The following is a 21,450-nucleotide window of genomic DNA, read 5'->3' as shown; positions in this document are numbered from 1 at the left end:
AAGTTTGGGATTTTTTTTTTATAACCCAGCCCTGATTGGTGCTTCTCCAGAACTTTATCCCAGACTTGTTTTGATAGCTCCTTGGTCTTCATGATGCTGTATGTTTAGATATGCTCTCTAACAAACTCTGGGTCCTTCCAGAAACAGGTGTATTTAATCTGAGATCATGTGACACTTTAATTGCACACAGGTGGACTCCATTCAACTAATTATGTGACTTCTGAAGGCAATTGGTTGCACCAGAGCTTATTTAGGGGTGTCACAGCAAAGGGGGTGAATACTTATGCAATCAAGACTTTTCAGTTTTTTATTTGTAAATAATTTTGAAAAATATGTAGATTTTTTTCCCCACTTCGACATTATGGACTATTTTGTGTAGATCAGTGACAAAAAATCCTAATTAAATCCATTTTAATTCCAGGTTATAACACTACAAAATGTGGAAAAGTCCAAGGGGGTGAATACTTATGCAAGGCATTGTGTGTGTGTATATATATATATATATATAATATATATATATATACACACAGTATATAATATATAATGTGTTTTGTTGGTAGTCTGAAGTTGTTTCTTATTCTTTTATAATTAGAATTGATGACTATTTGGGGTAAACAGCTTTACGAATTGTTAGCACAAGGGCTACATCGGTAAGAGCCACGAGTAGAATGGGAATGATATGGGATTACCATATGTCATATATAAAATCTATTGTTTTGCTGATTATGCTCATATCTGCTAATAGTTCTGCTAACATGTCTTCAGGGCAATACATGGCTATTATAATAGTATCCCAATGTTATTTTCATAGTGGCTAAAAAAAAAAACTTTTTCCTTTTGGGCAGATATTGGTTATGAAAGCATGATTAATTTGATGCTGAAGGATCTTTTCAAGCTTCTGGTCGCGTGTGTGGCGGAGCCTACTGAAACCATCTCCAGAGTGGGCTGCTCCTGCATTAGGTGAGGGTTACCTGTAGAGAAGTCAAACTCAGTATGCGACTCACAGGAGAGTACAGTTCACAAAAACTACATTTCACAGCAGCCTTTGAAACTCTGTTCCAATAGCTGTGCCTCCTATGAACATGGAACAGCAGAAAACAGTTCCTCATACGAAGCTGTAGATTTAATAATTTTTGTAACTATTAGTAGTATTGCAGTGGCCCTTTAATGAGGATCTTTTTGTAAAAATCTGAGACAACATGGTGAATATTGCTGCATTCAAGGCAAGAAAGAATCCAGATATCTTGGAGCAGGGGTGACCAACTCATTCATTTTTCTTTGCGGGCCATAAAAAACATGACTTTATTATTACCATTGCTTCTACTTATTTTTTAAGGGGAGGAACATTAAAAAGGTGGTATATAATAACAAGCCAACATGTACTGCTTTGAAATTTCTTACCAAAGGATTGACAGGAAGTGATCTTTTTTAAATGTAGTGTTATGGAAGACAGTAAAACGATAATTATTAGCTTTTTACACTTGCACACTGGAGCCGAGCCGAGCCGAGTCGTCACGATACGGCTAGTTTCACACTTTTCATTTTGTCAAGCCGAGCCGGAACCGTGAAACTCTGGCCTCGCAAGATATCTGATACTGGCTCGGTGTTGAGCAAGGCTGGGGGCGGGGTTAACTTGTATTGTCCAAAACGATGGAGTCTACCAAAAGATTTCACAGGAATTGAGAAAATTAGGGACTAAACCATGGCGTGATGTGAAAAAAAAAAAAAAAAAAAAAAAAAAACAGGATTACAAAAAAACTAAAGATTATAATAATAAAGCGGGTCAGACAGCAAAAAAAAGTAAATATTATGATTTAATGGACGCAGTTCTTGGTCACAGGCCTGCAACGATCGATATGGTCATTTTAAAAAAATACCGTATATTAACATGCATGTATAAAAACAAGTTGTAAAGAAACATATCTTTAAATATGTTTCGTTTAGATTTTGTTTTTAATAGGCCTACTTTAAATCTATATTTCTGAAGTGTTTACTGACATTTTTCAAATACTATCTGTAACGTTTTAAAGTTATTATTAGACAGTCCGCTGGCACGTTTGTAGCCTACTTTAAATTACTTTACGATTTCAGCTTGAGTGCTTTTAAGTAAGATGACACTGGCTGCAACTCTATTGTCGTTTTTTATACACAAATAAACTTACTTGATTTGAAAAACATCAACGATACAAGCAACTTCTTACACTACTTGGTTTGATTAAATGAGTAGTACACCGCAAAATATAAAAGCTGAACATTAATTTCAACAAAGAACAAGCCTTCTTCAATAGGATCATTAGCCTGCTATATTATATTAAACCAAGACAATAAAAAATAATAACGATCTGGTTCTCTCTTGCCTTTTTCTATTAATATAATTTAATTAATAGAGAATAAAAACATACTAAGATAACAACTACCTAGCCTAAGTTAATCATTTTTGTAATCTACCAGCGGCTTCTGTTGCATACACATCGCTGATAATAGTGCAGACTGTGGAAACCAATGTTCGTGTTGGGGTGCGTATATATATTTTTTTAATCAGTATCGTCCTTCTGGACGTCCTCTGAATGCCTTTTAATTTTTTTTTAAAACCATTTAAATGCAAAACCATAACAAAACATGTATAAAGGCTTTTTTAAAATGTATTTATTATTTGTCCTGCGGTTGCCTTTAATTAATTTTTCTGCACGTACTACTAATTTGTATACGATGTAGAATACATGAATGTAAACATCTAACACTAGTACGTACAATACTCTTTCAAATAAACGTGTAATGATTTTGAACATGCGCTTCTTCGGGTCAGTATTATTGTCATTGTTAACGCCCTGGCACCTCTTTCTTTACAAATTAAGCACTGGCGCTGCGGTTTAGTCCCATATTTCTCAATTCCTGTGAAATCTTTTGGTAGACTTTATCGTTTCAGACAGTACGACCTCGTGATCCATTCTCACAACAAATCCACACCACTCCTCTGTGCTTCTGTGTCCACAGTGCAGCTTCTACTTTGAACAGTAGTGTGAACACACCCGAGCCACCTCGGCTTGGCTCAGCTCGGGTGTGCAAGTGTGAAAAGGCTATTGTGCACCCTTTTAAAGAAGAAAACATGAATCTGCAACACTGTCAAGCAACCCTTAAGATTTCAGTGGGTATGCATCAAAAACAAGGTCGACCAAATAAACCACAGCAGCGAAATCAGTTTTCTAGGATTGCATTGGGTAGCAATTGTGTAATTATAGTCCTGAAGATCATTTTAATAAATGGCAAGAAATTCATAATGAATCCAAGTGGATCACCACAGAAATGGCAACCAATGCATTGGAATGCATATGAATTTGCAGCCATTGTTTTAAAGTGTAACTTTCAAGTTTCAGTGTAGTTATGTTCTTGACAGCTAAACTGAAGTGTTGCCAACACTGGGGAAACTGTGTTAATGGGTCTCCCCTTGCAGTACGGGTTATTACTTTGCTCTTGTTGCAGGTATGTACTTGTTACTGCTGGACCTGTGTTTACAGAAGAGATGTGGAGACTTTCCTGTTGTGCACTGCAAGATGCTTTCTCTGCCACTCTTGAACCAGTCAAGGTAAAGCAAAAGTCGTCTCTGTAAATTGTTATTAGTTTTATAGGGTTTATGTATTTGTTTTGTTATTTAAGAATGCATAGCTTCAGATATCATTTTAGGTTGTTTTGTACATTTACTGTTGGAGTTTTTATTTCCTTACTTGAATGGTTTAAAATGTCATATTGTCTGTGCTGTGTAAAATGCTAAACATTAGGCAGGATTTAGCTGCAAAATGTGGGGTTACAACTACTGAAAAACTGCTTTTTTGGTGATCGCTTAATTTTTGGTTGTATGTTTATTTCCTACATTTTCCTATATAAAAACCACACACATTGTTATTTGATTTTTTTAAAATGTATTTTTGAAAGCTACCAGTGAACTAAATTTACTAAATAGATCCTTCCAGATATTTAACCAATGCACCTCCGCCACATCCCCGCAATGTACTTTTAAGAAGAAAAGCATACCTCAGACTCCCAGAAGCCTCAAGCTTTGGCTCTGCTTCTCAGACTCGCATATTTTCAGACTCTCTGTGTTTCTTCATTTGACATATGGAAGTTGAATGCAGGGTTGTGGCAAAGTGCAGCACTGAAATATCTGGAAGGAGTGATTGGTAAAAATCTAAAACATGTTTACCATAATTGGAAAGTTTTTTTTTTTTTTTTTTCCATTTGCAGAACCTGTTGGCCTGCTTCCGCAGCGGCTCAGATAGCTTCTCTGGAGATGCGTGTGAGGTGAAGGTAGCGGCTCCTTCCCACTCAGCAACTGCAGAGGCAGAGTACTGGAGAATCCGAGCCATGGCACAGCAGGTACACACAAGCTTATAGGATTTAAACACGCTCCCTTCACTACCTTGATATCATCTATTTTCCCAGGCAAAGGAACAGTTAATAAGTATTCATATGTCGCTTATTCATTACTGATATACAGTAATTTAGATGTAAGGGGAAGCTCTAACAATGATGCAGCCCATGCATTTCACCTCCAACTTTCATGAGCACCTAATTCACATGAATTGTATACCTTGGTGAATAAGTTCTAGAATCTCAAAATCACAGAAACACTTGCCAAAACCAGACACAGTCAGATGCTCAGCTGAGGCTTTAGAAATCAGGACACAATCAGGATTTTTTTGTACTGGTTTTGGTAGTTAATAGATAGAGCACGCTGTAAAAATGGTATGTAAAGTTTGTTTGGCATGATAAAGGCACAAGATATCAAGAAGAAAAAACTGAAAAAGCCAAGCACTGACCATACACTAGCAATCATGCTTTCATGTTTAAATTTACAAAAAATAATTACATTAGAAAATACAAAACAAAAGCTGAGTACAAAAAAGAGACAATTCCAGGTAAAAGCAAACACGTTGTGATGCCTTCATCAGTGCATCACAGACCAACCCTTTTATGAGACAAATCATACCTAGAGGATTATATACAATTAACATGGATTATTCAATTATTAGTCATTTCATTGATCTATATTAGCAACATCAATAACATCACCACATTAAGTAATTTATTGCAGCTATTTGGATAACATATCACTACAAATAAAATTATGTCTTGATAATTCATACCAGCAGCATGGGTATCCAGCATGGGATATATTCTTATTATTCCACTTTGTAACGGTCACCCTGCACAACCGGCAGTTGCATTGTCCTCCCTAAGGAGATATTACTGGCCCTATTTAATATTATCAAACAAGTCAGCATAGAGTGGCAGACAGCAAACGCAGGGACGTCAGAGGTGTCAATTTCACGAACAAACGGTTTATTATTGTTATTATTATTATTATTATTTGTTTATTTAGCAGACGCCTTTATCCAAGGCGACTTACAGAAACTAGGGTGTGTGAACTATGCATCAGCTGCAGAGTCACTTACAATTACATCTCACCCGAAAGACGGAGCACAAGGAGGTTAAGTGACTTGCTCAGGGACACACAATGAGTCATTGGCTAAGGTGGGATTTGAACCGGGGACCTCCTGGTTATAAGCCCTTTTCTTTAACCACTAGACCACACAGCCTCCTATATTTATTGTTGTGAACAATAATATATCAACAAATTAAAAAATGAACAGAACAAAATACAAATGGGTATAATAAATAAATGTTTTTTTTCTGCTTAGTTAAGTCAATTTCGAAGCGTTTGCTATTACCTTCGCATCCTCTCCTTCAAGCTGAGTCAGAACCGCTCCTCGTCCTACATCGCTGGCATCTGTAAAGACTCGGAACATCTTGTTGATGTCCAGGTGAGCGAGGACTGGAGGACTGATCAAGGCTTCTTGGAGGAATTTGAAACTCTTTTGACACTCTTCTTTCCATTTCCATGGTACATCCTTCTTTTTCGGGTTATTAAGTGGAGCAGCAATATCCACAAAGCTGGGGATGTACTTGTGGTACCACCCTGCCAAACCTAGGAACCGTTGATCCTCCTTCAAGTTGGTAGGTATGGGATAATCCTGGATGGCTTGGAGCTTATGGGGATCAGCAGCTACACCCTCAACTGAAACCACATAACCTAGGAAATGGAGAGTGTGTTTGAATATGTGGCATTTTTTAAGATGGAGAGTCAGGCCGGCCAGATGAAGTTTGTTGAAGACAGCCTCAAGTTATTTAAGATGCTGTTCCGTGTTTGGGGAATATACAATGATGTCGTCAATGTAGATGAAACATATCTTCCCTCGAAAGTCTCCTAGAACTCGCTCCATCAGCCGTTGAAAAGTAGCTGCAGCATTTTTTAACCCAAATGACATTACAATAAACTGATAAAAACCAAAGGGTGTGGTGAATGCCGTCTTCGCTCTACTTCCTTCGTCCATCGCCACTTGCCAGTAACCTGAGCGTAGATTAAGGGAACTGAATACCACAGCACCACTCAGGGACTCCAGAATGTCATGGATGAGGGGCATGGGGTATGCGTCAAAGACGGTCTTGGCGTTTTAGCTTCCTGTAGTCCACACAGAACCGGAAACCACCATCTTTCTTCTCAGTGAGCACCACTGGAGAGGACCATGGGGAGTTGGATGGTTCTATAACTCCATCCTGAAGCATGTCTTGGATGTGTTCCTTGATCACAGCTTTTTTCAGTGGGGACACCCGATAAGCTCGGCCCCGGACAGGGACTTCGTCCTCAGTAGAGATGGAATGACTGATGACTGTTGTCCTCCCCAACTGGTCAGTGCAGACTGATGACCACTTCTGCTGGAGCTTCTGGAGTTGTAGCTCACCTGATCGTTCAGCAGAAGTCATAGTCATGGTCATGGTCACCTTCGCTGGTTGGCATGGCTTTGGCTCAGATGTGGATGGCGGCTGTCAAGGTGAATGGTAGTAGAGGCTAAGACTTGGTAAGGACCTGTCCCATGAAGCTTCCCACTCATACCCTGGTAAAAAAAGGATGATAAGAGAAATCCTTCTGGTATTTGAAATCCAGGCCTAGGACAAGTGGAAATGTCAAGTGACGATCCTCCAGGACACATGTGTCTAGAAACCAGACCTCTCCATGGAGAATGTAAGTGAGGCAAACTTGACCTTTGGTTTGGTGGGACTGTTCATCAGCCAACGAGAAATACTGGCCCTGTGCAGAACCCAGCTCTTCACCCGAATGAGCTATCTTCCTCCAGAGAATCTCTTTCATAAGAGTGAAAGTGCTACCAGTGTCCAGGACTGCAGCCCGTTGGAGCCCTCGACAGTCAACAGACAGGCTTGAAACAGGAAATGTTTTCTTCTTTTTCTGGCCATACTGACCTCTGCTGTCTTCTTGGCAGCTCCTTTATGGCTCTTCTTGTCCTGGATGGCTTTGCTGGAGTTTGCCTTGGCCCAGTACTCCCGCTGAGCAACGTTGTCTCTCCACCTGGGTGCCAGTGCAAACCAGATCTGCCATGGTCTTCACAGTTCCTTTAGGCAGCTTGTCAGTTTGAGATTGCAGTTATTGAGAATACGGCGAACCACTTCAGCCTCATCCAGGTCTGGCTTCCAGCGCAGGCATAGGGCACGATAGTCATAGGTGAAGTCAAGTATTTGCTCGTCGGTCTTCCACTTCTGCCTGGAAGTCAGATGGCAGAAAGGCTTGACGAAACACAGTCTTCAACTGTTCCCAGGACTGGATTCCTTTGCACTCCGCGACCCATCTGCTCTTTGCTGAGCCTTTCAGAACAGTCAACATGGTTGCCAGGATCTCATACAGCGTCAAGGAATTCATCGCACCTATCCAGGCATCGCTGCTGGCCTCCCCGCCGAATTGTGGGAAGCTGATTTTAATAGGCAGCTTTGCTTGGGAAAGATGTCCTTCATTTCTATAGCCACGGTAATCCACCGACACACCCTTAAATGAGAATTGTTGTGTTACAGACTGTATTCCAGATGAGAGGGATGGCAAAACTAGCGGCAGACAAGGTGTGCTGGTCTTCTTGGTGAGCTTCTTAAGCTCATCTTCCCACAGCACATCACGGCGTTTAAGACAATTGATGATGACTTTCTCTAACTCATCAAATGCTTCATCCATATTCTTCCCCATTTTGTCTGTGGCCTCTCTCTCATCTGCCTGTCCCTATCTGCGAAGCGTCCTTCGATGTACTCTCGCAGGACCTCTTCACAGTTAATGCTGCTCTCCTGACTCTGGCTTAAGTCTTGCTCAAGTAGCTCCACTTGTTGGGTGAGTTGTTGGATCTGCACATACATTTGCTCAATTGCACAACTGTCAGTAGGATTTCCGTCATCATCATCGCCCCCGGTAAGCTCGGCCCCTTCTTGGGTAATATACAGGTCACTAAGGCGGGTGACTAACTCGGTGACAGGCTCTCCGATAGTACTGTGGGGTCTATTTCCAATCTCAGAAAGGTTTAATGTAGACAAGGTCTGATTTTCCATTTCTGACATTAGGTTCACATCAATTTAAACTGATGAATTTAGAGGTGAATTTAATGAGACACAAAGGGTCCCTGTACGGGCCACCACTTCTGTAACGGTCACGCTGCACAACCGAAAGGCAGTTGCACTGTCCTCCCTAAGGTGGGATAAAATGATGTATTCATAATTCATTCTACCATCGTGGGTATCTAGCATGGTATACATTTTTGTTATTCCACTTAATAACATGCTTATGGGGACTAGTTTTGATTGTGTCACTTCCCCAAGGTGGGGTATCCACAAGCTCAACACCCATAAATCTGAGAGTGCAAACATTGTGTTGTTGTTCATTAAAGTGTCTTGCTACTCTTGTGTTCCCCTATACACATTTTAAGTTCCCTGATTGTCTTACCAACACAGCAAAGACAACAAGGGCATTTCAACAAGTATGCTACAAACTTTGATGCACATTACATTATTTTTTGTAAATAAAACATAAAAGCATAATTGCTCGTGTTTGTTGAGTGCTTGGCATTTTTCTATTGTTTTTTTTTTGTTTGTTTTGTTTTGTTACTGGTTTTGAGAATAGCACATATCCAGTGGATATGGATTACGCAAACACCTATACAGTTGGGAATTTCATTATGTTGGATTTTATCATTTTTCGAGAGGTTGTCTGTCTACCGTAAGTAAGGGAAGTCCTCCTTCTGCTTTTACTATAGTTAAAAGGGATATTATACTGTATTAATCTTGTAAAACAACAATTAAAGTCCTTATTACTGTACTGATTTGTTATTTTCTTTCTGAATGCATCATTTGGTCTAGCTTAAGAGATGTCTTTTTCTGTTTTTTGCAGGTCTTCATGCTAGACACCCAGTGTTCTCCCAAGACACCCAATAGCAAGGAGGGCTTTGAGCATGCACAGTCCTGTGTACTTATTATTGAGTTACCTGCTGATGAAAAAACAAATGGCCACACTCAGAAAAGGTAATTTGTCATTTTAGAATGGCAACCATGACTTATATACTCATCAACAATGCAGATGCATGGCAGAATTTGCTGACTTCCTGGCTATTTTATCTGCTAAACACAATAGGATTATTTTACATGATGACATTGAATTTGATCCAAAGAGTGTGGAATTAAGGCTTTTTGATTCTCTCCATTATATTCAGCATGTTACAGGACCTACTCAGAATCTTAGATTTAGTCATTTCTTGTTCATAAATAGTCAACAGGAGATCTTACTCTTTCTGATCATTTTTGCATTCTTTTTCAGGCCTTGCCTTTACCCAAGAGTGTGGCGCGTACTAATAAAACATTTTTCAACTGCAACAATGTTTTCCAAAATAGTGAGACTATCACCCCTCACTGCTGCCCACTCTCTGTCTACTGATGTTAGTTGAGATATAATCATCTTTTAACAACACTTTTGATATTGTGGCCCCAGATAAAACTCAAACAGTCTCTTCTAAGCAAACTGCACCATGGGTTAACAGTGGCCTATACCCAATGAAAAGGGAATGTTGTGAATTAGAACATAGATGTCGGCTACTAAATTGCACATTCACTATGATATTTAGAAACAACATCTATTAAAAGGACAATGAACCTCTGCCGTTGCTATTTCTCAAACCTTATTGATGTTAATAAAAAATAACTTGAGTGCTTTTTTCAACTATTGATAGATTTAGTAAATCCATCATTTGTTGCACTTTCTTATACTGAAGCCTCTACCACTAAGTGTGAAGAATTTCTTAACTATTTTCAAAATAATTATTACCATTAGCGATAACATTCCTCAGGATAGTTCTTATTTGAATGTGCCCACCAGACCGATTACGCTAAAGGATCTGAATATGTTAGTGATGCAGGTGAAATCTGCCACTTGTTCTTTAGATCCAATTCCAACTGGATTCCATAAAGATGTATTTTGTTATTTGTGTAATGGTGTTCTTACTATTATAAATAGATCTCTGTCAACTGGAATAGTTCCAAATGCCTTGAAAACTCTTTTGGTTAAGCCTCAACTCAAAAAATCTAACTTAGAAATTGCTAAGGTTCTTGAAAAGGTAGTAGTCAAACAACTCAACAGATTTCTGGATAGTAGCTATGTCCATGAAAAGTTTCAGTCTGGGTTTTAATCTGCTCATACTAAAGAGACTGCCCTTGTCAGAGAAGTAAATGACTTCCTGGTGAGTGCAAACTCTAACTCTTATTTCCATTTTGGTACTTTGATACTGTGAAAAAAAGCTGGGTTGGCTTAACTGGAATGGTTTTAAACTGGTTTAAGTCATATCTAACTAACGGACAATACTTTGTTTCGTTAGGGGAGTCTGTATCAGGATTATCTACTATTACTTGTGGTGTCTCCCAAGGCTCTATTCTTGGTCCCATGTTATTTTCTTTATATGTGCTACCAGTGGGTGAGATCATTCGTAAACAGTGTACATTTTCACTGTTATGCTGATGACACACAACTTTATATTTCTATGAAACCCGGTGACACAACTGCTATTTCCCCCTTACTAGAGTGTCTTGCTAATACCAAACGTTGGATGTTTAAAAATGTATTTGCCGTTAGGTTCTCAGCAACAGCTAAACCTTGCAAATTCCTTAAAAATAGATTTGAGCCATCTGACCTCTGATTTGGGGGTTATATTTGATTCTGATTTGAGTTGAGGCTCATTCGAAAAACATTACACAAGTGTGTTTTTTATCATCTATCTGAATTCATGCTTTTGTTTTGTCCGGACTTGACTATTGCAATGCTTTATTTGCTGGGCTTTCTGGTCGTGGTTTATCATGTTTGCAGCTTGTTCAGAATACAGCTGCTAGGGTTCTCACAAGAACAAAGAAAAGGACACATGTAACTCCTGTGGTGGCCTCACTACACTGCCTTCCAGTGCGTTTTAGAATCTTACCGTTGACATAAAGCACTAAATGGCTTGACACCAGATTGTCTAAGAGTTGAAATTTGAAATTGACACATTTTTATAAAATACTCACCTGTTCTGGAACCCTTTTCTGTATCACATGTGGTTGATGAATCATCAAGGAATTGGGAGGGCAGGTGTCATTTAATTATATTTATGTAAAGCTGCTCTAAATGCAATCACGTTGGGCTGACAATTTATTTATTACAGTTACAGAAAGCAATTTACTAAATTCTAAAGCTCAGTGTGTTATCTTCTGTTTTTGATTCCTCTTCTATTCATGCTGGACTGTTCAACAGGAAAGTTGGGTAAGGTATAAACACACGTTTCTAAGGCATGCTAATGATCTGCTTAAAGAATGTGCCATTCTTGTAGACCAGTAGCCCCAAAACACAAATATGGGTTTGAACAGTACCTGAAACCTGCATGTCAAAAGCTTTTATTAGAGAGTTTCCAGACCATGTTCCACAAGTTGCATATATAACTGCACCATGCCTTTGTTTGTGGTAGTGATTCACTGCAAGGCATTGATTTGAGTGCTGTTAGGGATTGAGGCAATGCAGAATTGGGAAAACTGTGTTCCATATTTCCTTAAATTGTGTCACAGTAATGCAAGATTGCAAAACAGACAATAAGCTGGGCTTTGACGCTTTCACAAAAACTGTCAAGCTGGAACCCATGCAAACAAACTTGAACTTTAACCTGGCATAGCTACGTGGCAGTTATATTACCTGGTCTGCAAACTCTCAATTCCTTTTTTAATTTAATATTTTTGGAAATAGAAGTACTTTTAAGGCTGTATTGAAATGTAGACCTCAGTTGCATACCCTTCCCAAGAAAACTGAAACATATACAGAACATATGTAGCCCACATTTTGTTCAAAAGGGCTATCTTTCCCAAGATTGGTAATTTATTATGCAAATTGAATTCCTTCCTTGAATTCTTTAAAAATGCATCTTCCTGTGCAAGTTATAGCAAATCTGGCAAGACTTTGATAGAGAGCTGATTGTAATTTGGTATCTCTAGGCTGTTAACTATATAAACTATTTTTGTTTTGGGACAGTGGAGTGGGGAGGCAATCTTCAAAAACTGCTTTTATTTAGCAGTCTAATCTAAATTTGCAACTTGAAGGTGAAAAAAACACTATTGGCCTGTCATCATGTTCTCTTTTTAGCAACAGAAACACCACATGATATGTGTAACCTCAAGATGGGATACTGTAGTTCAAATATGTACTATTGAAGTCTTAGTTATTACACCTTTCTTTTTGAAATTAAACACAAAAAGATCAAATAACTAATGTTGTGCTGCTATATAAATCTGTGCAATTCTAAAAATATCTATATGTTTCTCTTTTTATTTCATGCTACAGAATCCCATTTAGGACCATAGTGGTCAGCTTGCTCTCCCATCAGGTGTTGCTTCAGAACTTGTATGACATTCTGTTAGAAGAGTTTGTGAAGAGCTCCTTCCAGGCAGAACCTCAAGAGAAGTCTACCCCGGTGTCGGAAACCAAGCCAGCTGGGTTCTTGAAATACATTTCCATGCAAAACCTGGCCATTATCTTTGACCTTCTGCTGGACTCCTACAGGACTGCCAGAGATTTTGACACTAGGCCCGGACTAAAGTACCTGCTCATGAAAGTATCTGGAGTCTGCGGGGCTGCCAACCTCTACCGCCAGTCTGCCATGAGCTTCAACATCTACTTCCAGGCCTTGATCTGCGCTACCTTGACCAGCCAGGAGAACATCACCGCCGAACAGGTGAAGAAGATCCTCTACGAGGAAGAAGAGGGCAGTACAGACTCCTCCCAGCAGTGCTCCTCGGAGGATGAAGACATCTTTGAGGAAACTGCACAGGTCAGCCCTCCAAGGGGAAAGGAGAAGAGACAGTGGAGAGCCAAGATCCCCTCCCTCAGCATCCAACCTACTGGCAATGCAGACTGGGCTTGGCTTGTGAAGCGCCTCCACAAACTCTGCATGGACCTTTGTACCAACTACATCCAGATGCACCTTGATCTAGAAAGTAACATGGACGAGCCCCCAGTCCTTAAAGCAGACACTATTTTCTTTCTACCACTGTTTCCTTCTGAGACTTCAACACCCTCTACCGGAGGTCTTTCAAGAAAGGCCACCCCATCAGAAGAAAGTATACGTAACCAAGTTGTGGAGACGCCAGCAGAGGAGACACCAACATCGGGGCTAAGCACGGGCTGCCTGCCACCGCTGGAAAAGAGAGAGCAGGGCAAGAAGAAGGAGTGGTGGGAGAGTGCTGGGAACAAGCTTTACACCATTGCCACAGACAAGACCATCTCCAAGCTCATGGTAGAGTACAAGAAAAGAAAGCAGCAGCACAACTTGACTACCTTTGTGAAGGAGTCAAAGAATGACAAGAAGGGGGACCTTGTCACACTACGGGGCCCGGACTCCCCGGTTCCACAGAGGCCACAGCAGCTGGTGGATCAAGGTCAGATGAGACATTCATTCAGCGCCGGCCCAGAGGTTTTGAGGCAGGAGAAACGACCCCGTTCAGGGTCTATGGCCAATTCCCAAAATATTTCATTACGAGATGCCGAAGCACAAATACAGGTAAACTTGTAAATCAGAAATGCACATTGTGCATGTGAAAATGAGCTGTTTTCATGTAATATACTTCAGCACAAGACCTTTAGTAATACATAGTCGGCATAATGTTAGATTCTAATTTACCAATTTTCAATTTGTATTCTATGCAGTGAGAAATGCTGACAAGGTCTGTAAAAATAATCAAATCAGCTTGTATCGTTGTGAAAAACAATTGTACGCTAGTCAAGTATGTCTCATTGGGGGAGATTATTTTACCTCTTTGTGGGGTATTGAGACAGCAGGGATAATTATTACAATAAGAAGAAAACTGAAAACACAAAAAAGGTCATTCAGCTTTAAGGGCCAGATCCATTCTGCAATTTGCCATTTTTAACACGAGTAACGAGGGATCAAATCAAAATGAAATCCAGAAATAAACGCATCACACTAGTACAACAATTACAGACTTGGTATACCAGGTGGAATTCAGATAAAGAGCTCCAGCCTCTAAATCATTTAGATAAAGAGCTCCAGCCTCTAAATTATTTTAGTTTTGTGATTTGGGCACAGATACACACACAAGAGTCATGTAGCGTCATCTTGCCTTCAAATAGAAAAGCCTTATGAATAATACTTAATCCAACAAGTATGCATTGATAGATGGATTTTTATATATTTTCTAAAACATTTGCTAATTCAAAAATTGACCTGTATGTATATTTGTTTTTTTAGGCATGGACCAATATGGTATTAACAATCCTTAATCAAATCCAGCTCCTCCCGGACCCAACGTTTGTAGCTCTGCTACCTGCTGTGTTTCCATGCATCAGTCAGCTGACGTGTCACGTGACCGACGTACGGGTTCGCCAAGCTGTGAGGGAGTGGCTGGGGAGGTTGGGCAGAGTCTATGACATCATTCTGTAAGACGCATTCCGTTTCTAAAAAAAAAAAAAAGAGAGAGAAAATAAGAGAGAAATAAAAACTACCATATTTTTCCTTCAGTGGGCTATGCCTAAATAAGGGGGTTGTTTTTTTTTTTTTGTGCAGTGTTGTGACAGTATTGGGGTGGGGAAATGGATATAGGCGCTGAATAATAGTTCAAATATACAGTGCTAAAACTGTAGAATATATTTTAGCAGTAGTCGTGTTCATTTTCCTGCATTTACAGGTGGAAACTTGGCATTTACCGCTTTATCAAAATACAAAAATGAGGAAATTACAAACCTAAAATGGAAAAAAAAATATTGGCGAGTGCATGTGTATGTAGTCCATTTAAACACTTCTTCCCCAGAATTCAATGCTTAAAAATCTACATCCAGCCTTCTCTTTGCAACAACCATGAATCTGCTCTGATCTGATGAGACTCATTACAGGAGTTACCTAGACAGTTTCATGAGAGGGTATCCCACAACCTCTTGTAAAGGCACCTGAACTTTTACCTTGATCTCTTTTTGCTTCCTGGGGCCGGCTTATCAAAATTTGTAATCCTGGATAAAAGTAATTGTAATTGATCGTTTTGATCCAGTTTTTCAGAAAATGTCACTGCTGGAATACATTTATCCAGATTACAAATAATTATGGATTATGAAGTCAGTTTTTTAAAAAGTAATCTCGATCCCAAAATATAGGATTTCAAAATCCAGATCACTGTTATCCAGATTACAAGTTTTAAAAAGCCAGCCTCTGGGTATCAATTATTTTTACAGTTTTACAGCAAAATGTGCCCTAACGGTCCTGTTTTGGCCGATTTCCGATTTTTAAGAACTGGTTAAAATTTGGACAAAATTACTCTAGTAGATGTAAAAGTATGTGCCCTCACCTAGTGTAGATTCACTGTGCATCTTAACGGTTTTATGCTGCAGACATCTAGGCACTTAACACTCTAGACCTCAGACTGCGATGAATCTTTACAATAGGCTACTAGTTATCTTAAAATATCCATAAGGGTACCCAGTTATTTCACCAGATATTGTACCTGTGCCCTACCTCTTGAGTTTACCGTCCAGTAAACCAAATTTTGCTTGTTCCCAATTGTCAGACACCTCTTCATTTTCAAATGCAGGACAAGTGGGTTTTCCCCCATTTTATTCTGTAATGATATATTGCCTTGTTGTTACTCATTCAAGCTGATGTGGCTCCAGTAGACTTGTCAGATGCAGTAGGTCTGGTTTTCTTCTCAAATGGCAAGTATGAGCCACCAGCATGTTCTTGCATTAAAAAACAGTAGTGGACATCCTCCATCTAAATATATTTGCTGTCTGCTAGGAAATTATAGTCAGCTGCCACCCCCCCCCCCCCCCCCAAAAAAAAAATGAAGGCTTTGAGAAAATCTCAATTCATATACTCCCCAGCATGTCTAAATTAAATTCCATTCATAAGTACTAAAGAGGTTCTTCCGTCCTGTGCTTAGTCCCATTTGAGAGTTACAAACAACATGCTGTAAAACTGCAACTCCGTTACTGACTGCTACCACATGTTGAAGAGACACCTGTGTGAAATGTGATTTCCCCATCTTGCTTTTCTGATTACGAATAATCAATGAATTATAATCAATATTTAATGATTAGCAATGCATTTTATCTGTGAATTTTAGATGGATTGCTAAAAATGGAATGTATGAATTGCTGTGAATGTCAAATTTCCACCCAACAGATTTCCATAAGCGGCACCATGAACAGAAATGACATCAAACTGCTTTGTTCATTATTTCTTTTCATATTGATCATTGATTGTCGGTTATCTTGTTCTCAAAACTAAATGCACAAAAGCCAATGGTATCATCAGAATTATTTTGTATCGAAGATGAAATGCAGTGAACATTCAGGGAATGAAAATTTGTTTCTGGTATATGATTTGGGGTTTAAGTGTTGTTTACTATAACACTAAAAACATTTACACATTTCCAAAGATCAGTTTAGTAGTACAAGATGTGAATTCTGATAACAAATAATTCAGTGATGTCTGTAACCTCAAGAACAAATAGCTTCAGAAGTCATTTTATTTGCTTCCTTAATTTCCATTCTGAGTGGCTATAGGTTTGTTTGCTCTGATATCGGGCTATTATCCCCAGCGCTACCTACTCTGTATATATATTAACTACATGTAGAGTAGGTGGGACTGAAAGGTCATATTGTTGTATGATTTGAATGGTATGGGGAAGGCTATTCAGTCCCGCACTTAGGATTCAGTAGACCATGATAAACTCAATATTGGAGAAACATGACCCAGAACCACTCAGTAATATTAAGGAAAATGTAAAAAAAACAAATTCATTTCTATTCAAAATTTCAATTCTATTCAAATCTACTTACTCTGCTAAATGAAGAAAGCATTATAGCAGTAATGCTTTAAAACTCCCTGAATGATTACATAACAAGCAACTGCCTTGTTGTAAGTTGTTTGTTTTTCTGTAATTTAGTGGCAAGTCAAGTTCAGGCAACCAAGTGTTGAAGATTATTTGTTTATTCCAAGGCATTCAGCAGCATCTGCCAGCCCAGGTTCAGTGAAATGATCCTGTTAGCAGCACCTATTCACACTACAGCAGGATCCACTGGACTGAGCAGCCAACTGGTACCCATGCCCCCCCAGTGTAATATTAGTAAAGTCAACCACCAAGCTAGGGATTAAATCATGAAACCTCTTAAGGATGGATCAAGTGAAACAAGCCCTGGAAGGTGTATCATAAACATAACATAATAACATGGCAATGTGCACTAAAAATTGAAATTCCTTTTTTGTGATGCTTATTAGTCTAGTGCTGATAAGAAATGAGGGACACTATGAGAGCTTCCTCTTACAGCTCTGCAAGCACACTGAAATCCTAACCTGTACACTCCCTACCATTCAGACTCAAGCCAAGCAGAGACTGCCTGTTGTGCCACATGGAGGAATATTGTCCGAGCAGCAACAATTGGGCAACGTGCTGTAATAGCAGTGCTTTAAGGGCTTGTACATGACATCACAAGATGTCCCTAAACACCAAGGGTGTGTTTCACTTGAACAAGGCTTGTATAAAGGCACATTTGGGTACCGCATACAAAAGACACAAAATAATCATTAACTGGAAAACATCAGAAAGAAAATTCTGGATGAGAATTCCACAACATTTCAAAACAGTATTGTTTAGTAAGTCAAGTTGATTTTTCTGATTATGCAAGACATCTGAGCATAACTCAAAGTAAAATATTGGCTAAGAAGCTACAGAGAATTTAAACAACAACAAAAAAGCCCAATGTATTAAAGTTGTGTGTTTTTCCCATTACTGTCAATATAAATCGCATTTAATGAAGCTGTTGACAAAGAATATTTAAAATACATTTAGTTTTGATATGAAAAAAAAAAAACTTTGCCCCTTTTAAAAAAAAAAGGGGGGGAAATATTCTAATGCTAAAGCGGAATATTTTAATAAGGCTTACATGTACATTTAACATGCCTTTTGGTGTAAATTAGTGACGTTTTGAATATTGTACATTTATTGTGTGTATTTAATAGGCAGGAAAGCCACTTCCAAGTTAGTGTTTTCAGTATTGGAATTGGTGGGATTCTATTCTGTTTAAAAAAAGAGACTGCATTGTGTTATAATTGACTGTTCCACTTACTTCTATAGGCATTCCAAGTCGGCATATCCTACAATATAGTGCCTCAGTACAAAATCAAGATATCCTGTAATAAGCAAAATGTCATAAAGGCTTTATTTTACTAAACCTCAGTACAGCTCAGCCATGAGCCACTGAATGAATCTGACACCGACCTGCACTTTCAAAGGCCTGTCTATCATTTTGATAAAACTAACACAGATGTCTATACCATTTTGAAATAATATTAAAAATAAGTCTCCTACCTGATCATATCCCGACTGCGCCAACATAAAACACATACTGTGATCACTTTAAAAGGTATGTTGGAAACTAATCAATCCTCATAAGGTTTTAACTGTTTATCCAAATGGGAGTCAGTTTATTACACTTAACCAAACCTAACGCTAAATACCACAGAGATATCCTCAATTGTACAGTAGGTGTGCATATGCCTCTGAAGCCGAAAGGTCCGTTTTAGGCATGTATACGCAGAATAGTGTGATTTTACATGCAAAAGTTACTTACAGAGTTGTATAGAAGAAAAGGCCTGCTTTAAGTTATGTTGGAGTTCATTATAAGGGGAAATCTGAATTGACTGTAAATTAAAGTATTATGATGCACTCTAATTTACATTTTTAAAAATCACAGCCACTATAAAGGCGTGAATAATATAAAGGTACTATTTTGTTCCTGTAAAAGTCTATATATATAGAGAGAGCGAGAGCTATATATATAGAGAGAGAGAGATAGATATAGCTATATATCTATCGATGGATATATATATATATATATATATATATATATATATATATATATATATATATATATTGGGACTTTTAGTGAAAGTAATGAATGTAAAGGTATTTAGAAAGAAATATTATTAAATACTTTAACGTTTTTTTTCTGTGTGTCTAAAGGGTATTCCTTTTTTAACTGTATCAATGTACGTGTTCAGTCCTCTTTGTAATCTTATTATGCCACTTTCGTGTGTCAACAGTTGAATCTTGTTTAGCGTGTTTTTTCAGCAGTACAGTATTCACATTGACTGGAATGTTAATGCTAGAGGATCTCTCTCTGCCAAAAACAATCATACCAGTTTTATAAGATTCTGTTCAGGCAGTGTCTTGAGGGTTCAGTCAGCCTGGTGTGCCAGGTGATCTTACTGTACCAAAGGTTGCTTTTATTTTAGCCCTTTCAGTCCTGACAGGACCTTATCTTGGCGCTGTATGTTAACCTATGCCATCAGAAATCATGTTGGAACCTCACAGGACTCCTAGGTCCTCGTCTGAAGTAGTGTATACATATAGATCTAAAAAAAATCCTATTCTCGTGTATACTCAGTAAAGTGTTGCATTCTTCAGCTTGACAAAAACAATTCAGTACTGAAAGGGTTAAGTATTAATTGTGTTTATGCTGCATTATGTAAACTGATGACTTTTTTATTTATTTATTTATTTTACCACTGCCTGGTAAAATGAACACACACTGACCTAACGTTAGTTCAAAATATGACAGAAGATATTTTCCCCCAGATTAAAACAAGTTCAGCATAGGTTTTATCTAGTATCACTTTTTGGACTGTACACAATCTTCTACAACGATATTGTAACCTATTCCTTATTGGTTTTTTTAAGTCCTGTCACGGTTGTTTTTAATATTTATTTAGCAGAGATATCTTCAGGACTACTGACTAGCAGAGGGGGAGAAACATACATACTGATTACATACATACTACATCAGGCCTAACAAAAAACAACTTGGAGATATTTAGACATCTGATTGAATTATGAACATTCCAAACTTTTTGGGTTTCTCAACACACCAAGACAGTTAGGATGTCATTGAGCCTATGTTTTGGATTTGTTTCATTTTTCCTGTATTTAGCCAATTTACAAGTATAACAACACTCTTCTCTGTGCCCGGTTATGCCTAGTATATATTTATAGACATGGCTGTGTCACCTATTACTCAATACAATTGTTTGTACTCTATATACAATATCAATATACTCACACACTTGTGTGTTGTTTACTTGATTTCCTATTGGCCAAATAACATTCAGTAAACTGTTGCATGTGCCAATTATTGTTAATATGCTACACAAAGAGAATACAAAAACCAAGCCAATTTTAGATACTTTGGGGTCTTTCTTTTAAAAAGCTAAACCAGCTAAACAAAAAGGTCAAAATAATAAATGGGGGTAAAATTTCAAGGACTGATACACTGGCAAAATGTCTACTGTGTTCTGTGTTATTCTGTAGGAATGTTTCATTTGGTAACATTATTGTATGTTTGGCTGCGAGAAATGTATTTTTTTTATTGTAGCTTACGTTTAAATGTTTAAAAAATAATCAAGCGGTATATATCATATATACTGAAGTGTTTCACAGATTTTAATTTGTTGCCTGTGCTGTAGAATAAACAAGCACATGAAAAGCAAGTATACTTTTTGTGTTTTATTTCTGGGTACATTCAGGTTGAATACATGATCTAAATGTTATTAGTTTTTAAAAACTGTACAGCTTTCCCTCATCAAGACCCTAAAAACCACAACCCCTGCAATATGGCCAGATTTGACCAGAAAAATGTAATTCCTGACATTTTGTGTGTATCCCTTTAACACACCACCCCCACTGACCACAATCCATCATACCATGTCCAACTTCTCTGGAGTATCCTATGTGCTGGGATTGAACAGCTTTCCTCAGTCCATTCAAACCATGTGACAATGTGATCGTTCAACTCTGTCAGCCCCCAGTTACTTTCTGTCTATATATATATATATATATATATATATATATATATATATATATATATATATATATATATATATATATATATATACACACACACACACATACACAGTGGTTTGCAGAAGTATTCACCCCCTGCAAAGTTTTGACATTTTGTTGAATTTCAAATAATGTATGCACAGTTTTTCAAACAAACTTTTTTTA

At 38.2% G+C, this 21,450-nt stretch overlaps 1 protein-coding gene across 4 annotated transcripts in view; it reads left to right on the top strand.

Moving 5' to 3' along the window:
* The window catches only part of LOC117411314 (brefeldin A-inhibited guanine nucleotide-exchange protein 3-like), a 130,952-nt gene extending 110,019 nt beyond the window's left edge, over nt 1–20,933 (top strand). For all 4 annotated transcript variants that reach the window (XM_059025419.1, XM_034018637.3, XM_059025417.1 and 1 more), the window contains 6 exons: nt 846–960; nt 3,481–3,583; nt 4,240–4,371; nt 9,272–9,402; nt 12,725–13,940; nt 14,649–20,933. In XM_059025419.1, coding sequence (XP_058881402.1) covers nt 846–960; nt 3,481–3,583; nt 4,240–4,371; nt 9,272–9,402; nt 12,725–13,940; nt 14,649–14,840 — 1,889 coding nt within the window. In that variant the 3' untranslated portion in view covers nt 14,841–20,933. The remainder of the gene's footprint in view (nt 1–845; nt 961–3,480; nt 3,584–4,239; nt 4,372–9,271; nt 9,403–12,724; nt 13,941–14,648) is intronic.
* The last annotated feature ends 517 nt before the right edge of the window (nt 20,934–21,450 follow it).

This window comes from Acipenser ruthenus, chromosome 6 (assembly GCF_902713425.1).
Source record: "Acipenser ruthenus chromosome 6, fAciRut3.2 maternal haplotype, whole genome shotgun sequence".
Taxonomy (NCBI): Eukaryota; Metazoa; Chordata; class Actinopteri; order Acipenseriformes; family Acipenseridae; genus Acipenser; species Acipenser ruthenus.
Note: the sequence above shows the minus strand (reverse complement) of the source record. Positions and strands in the feature narration are given on the sequence as shown.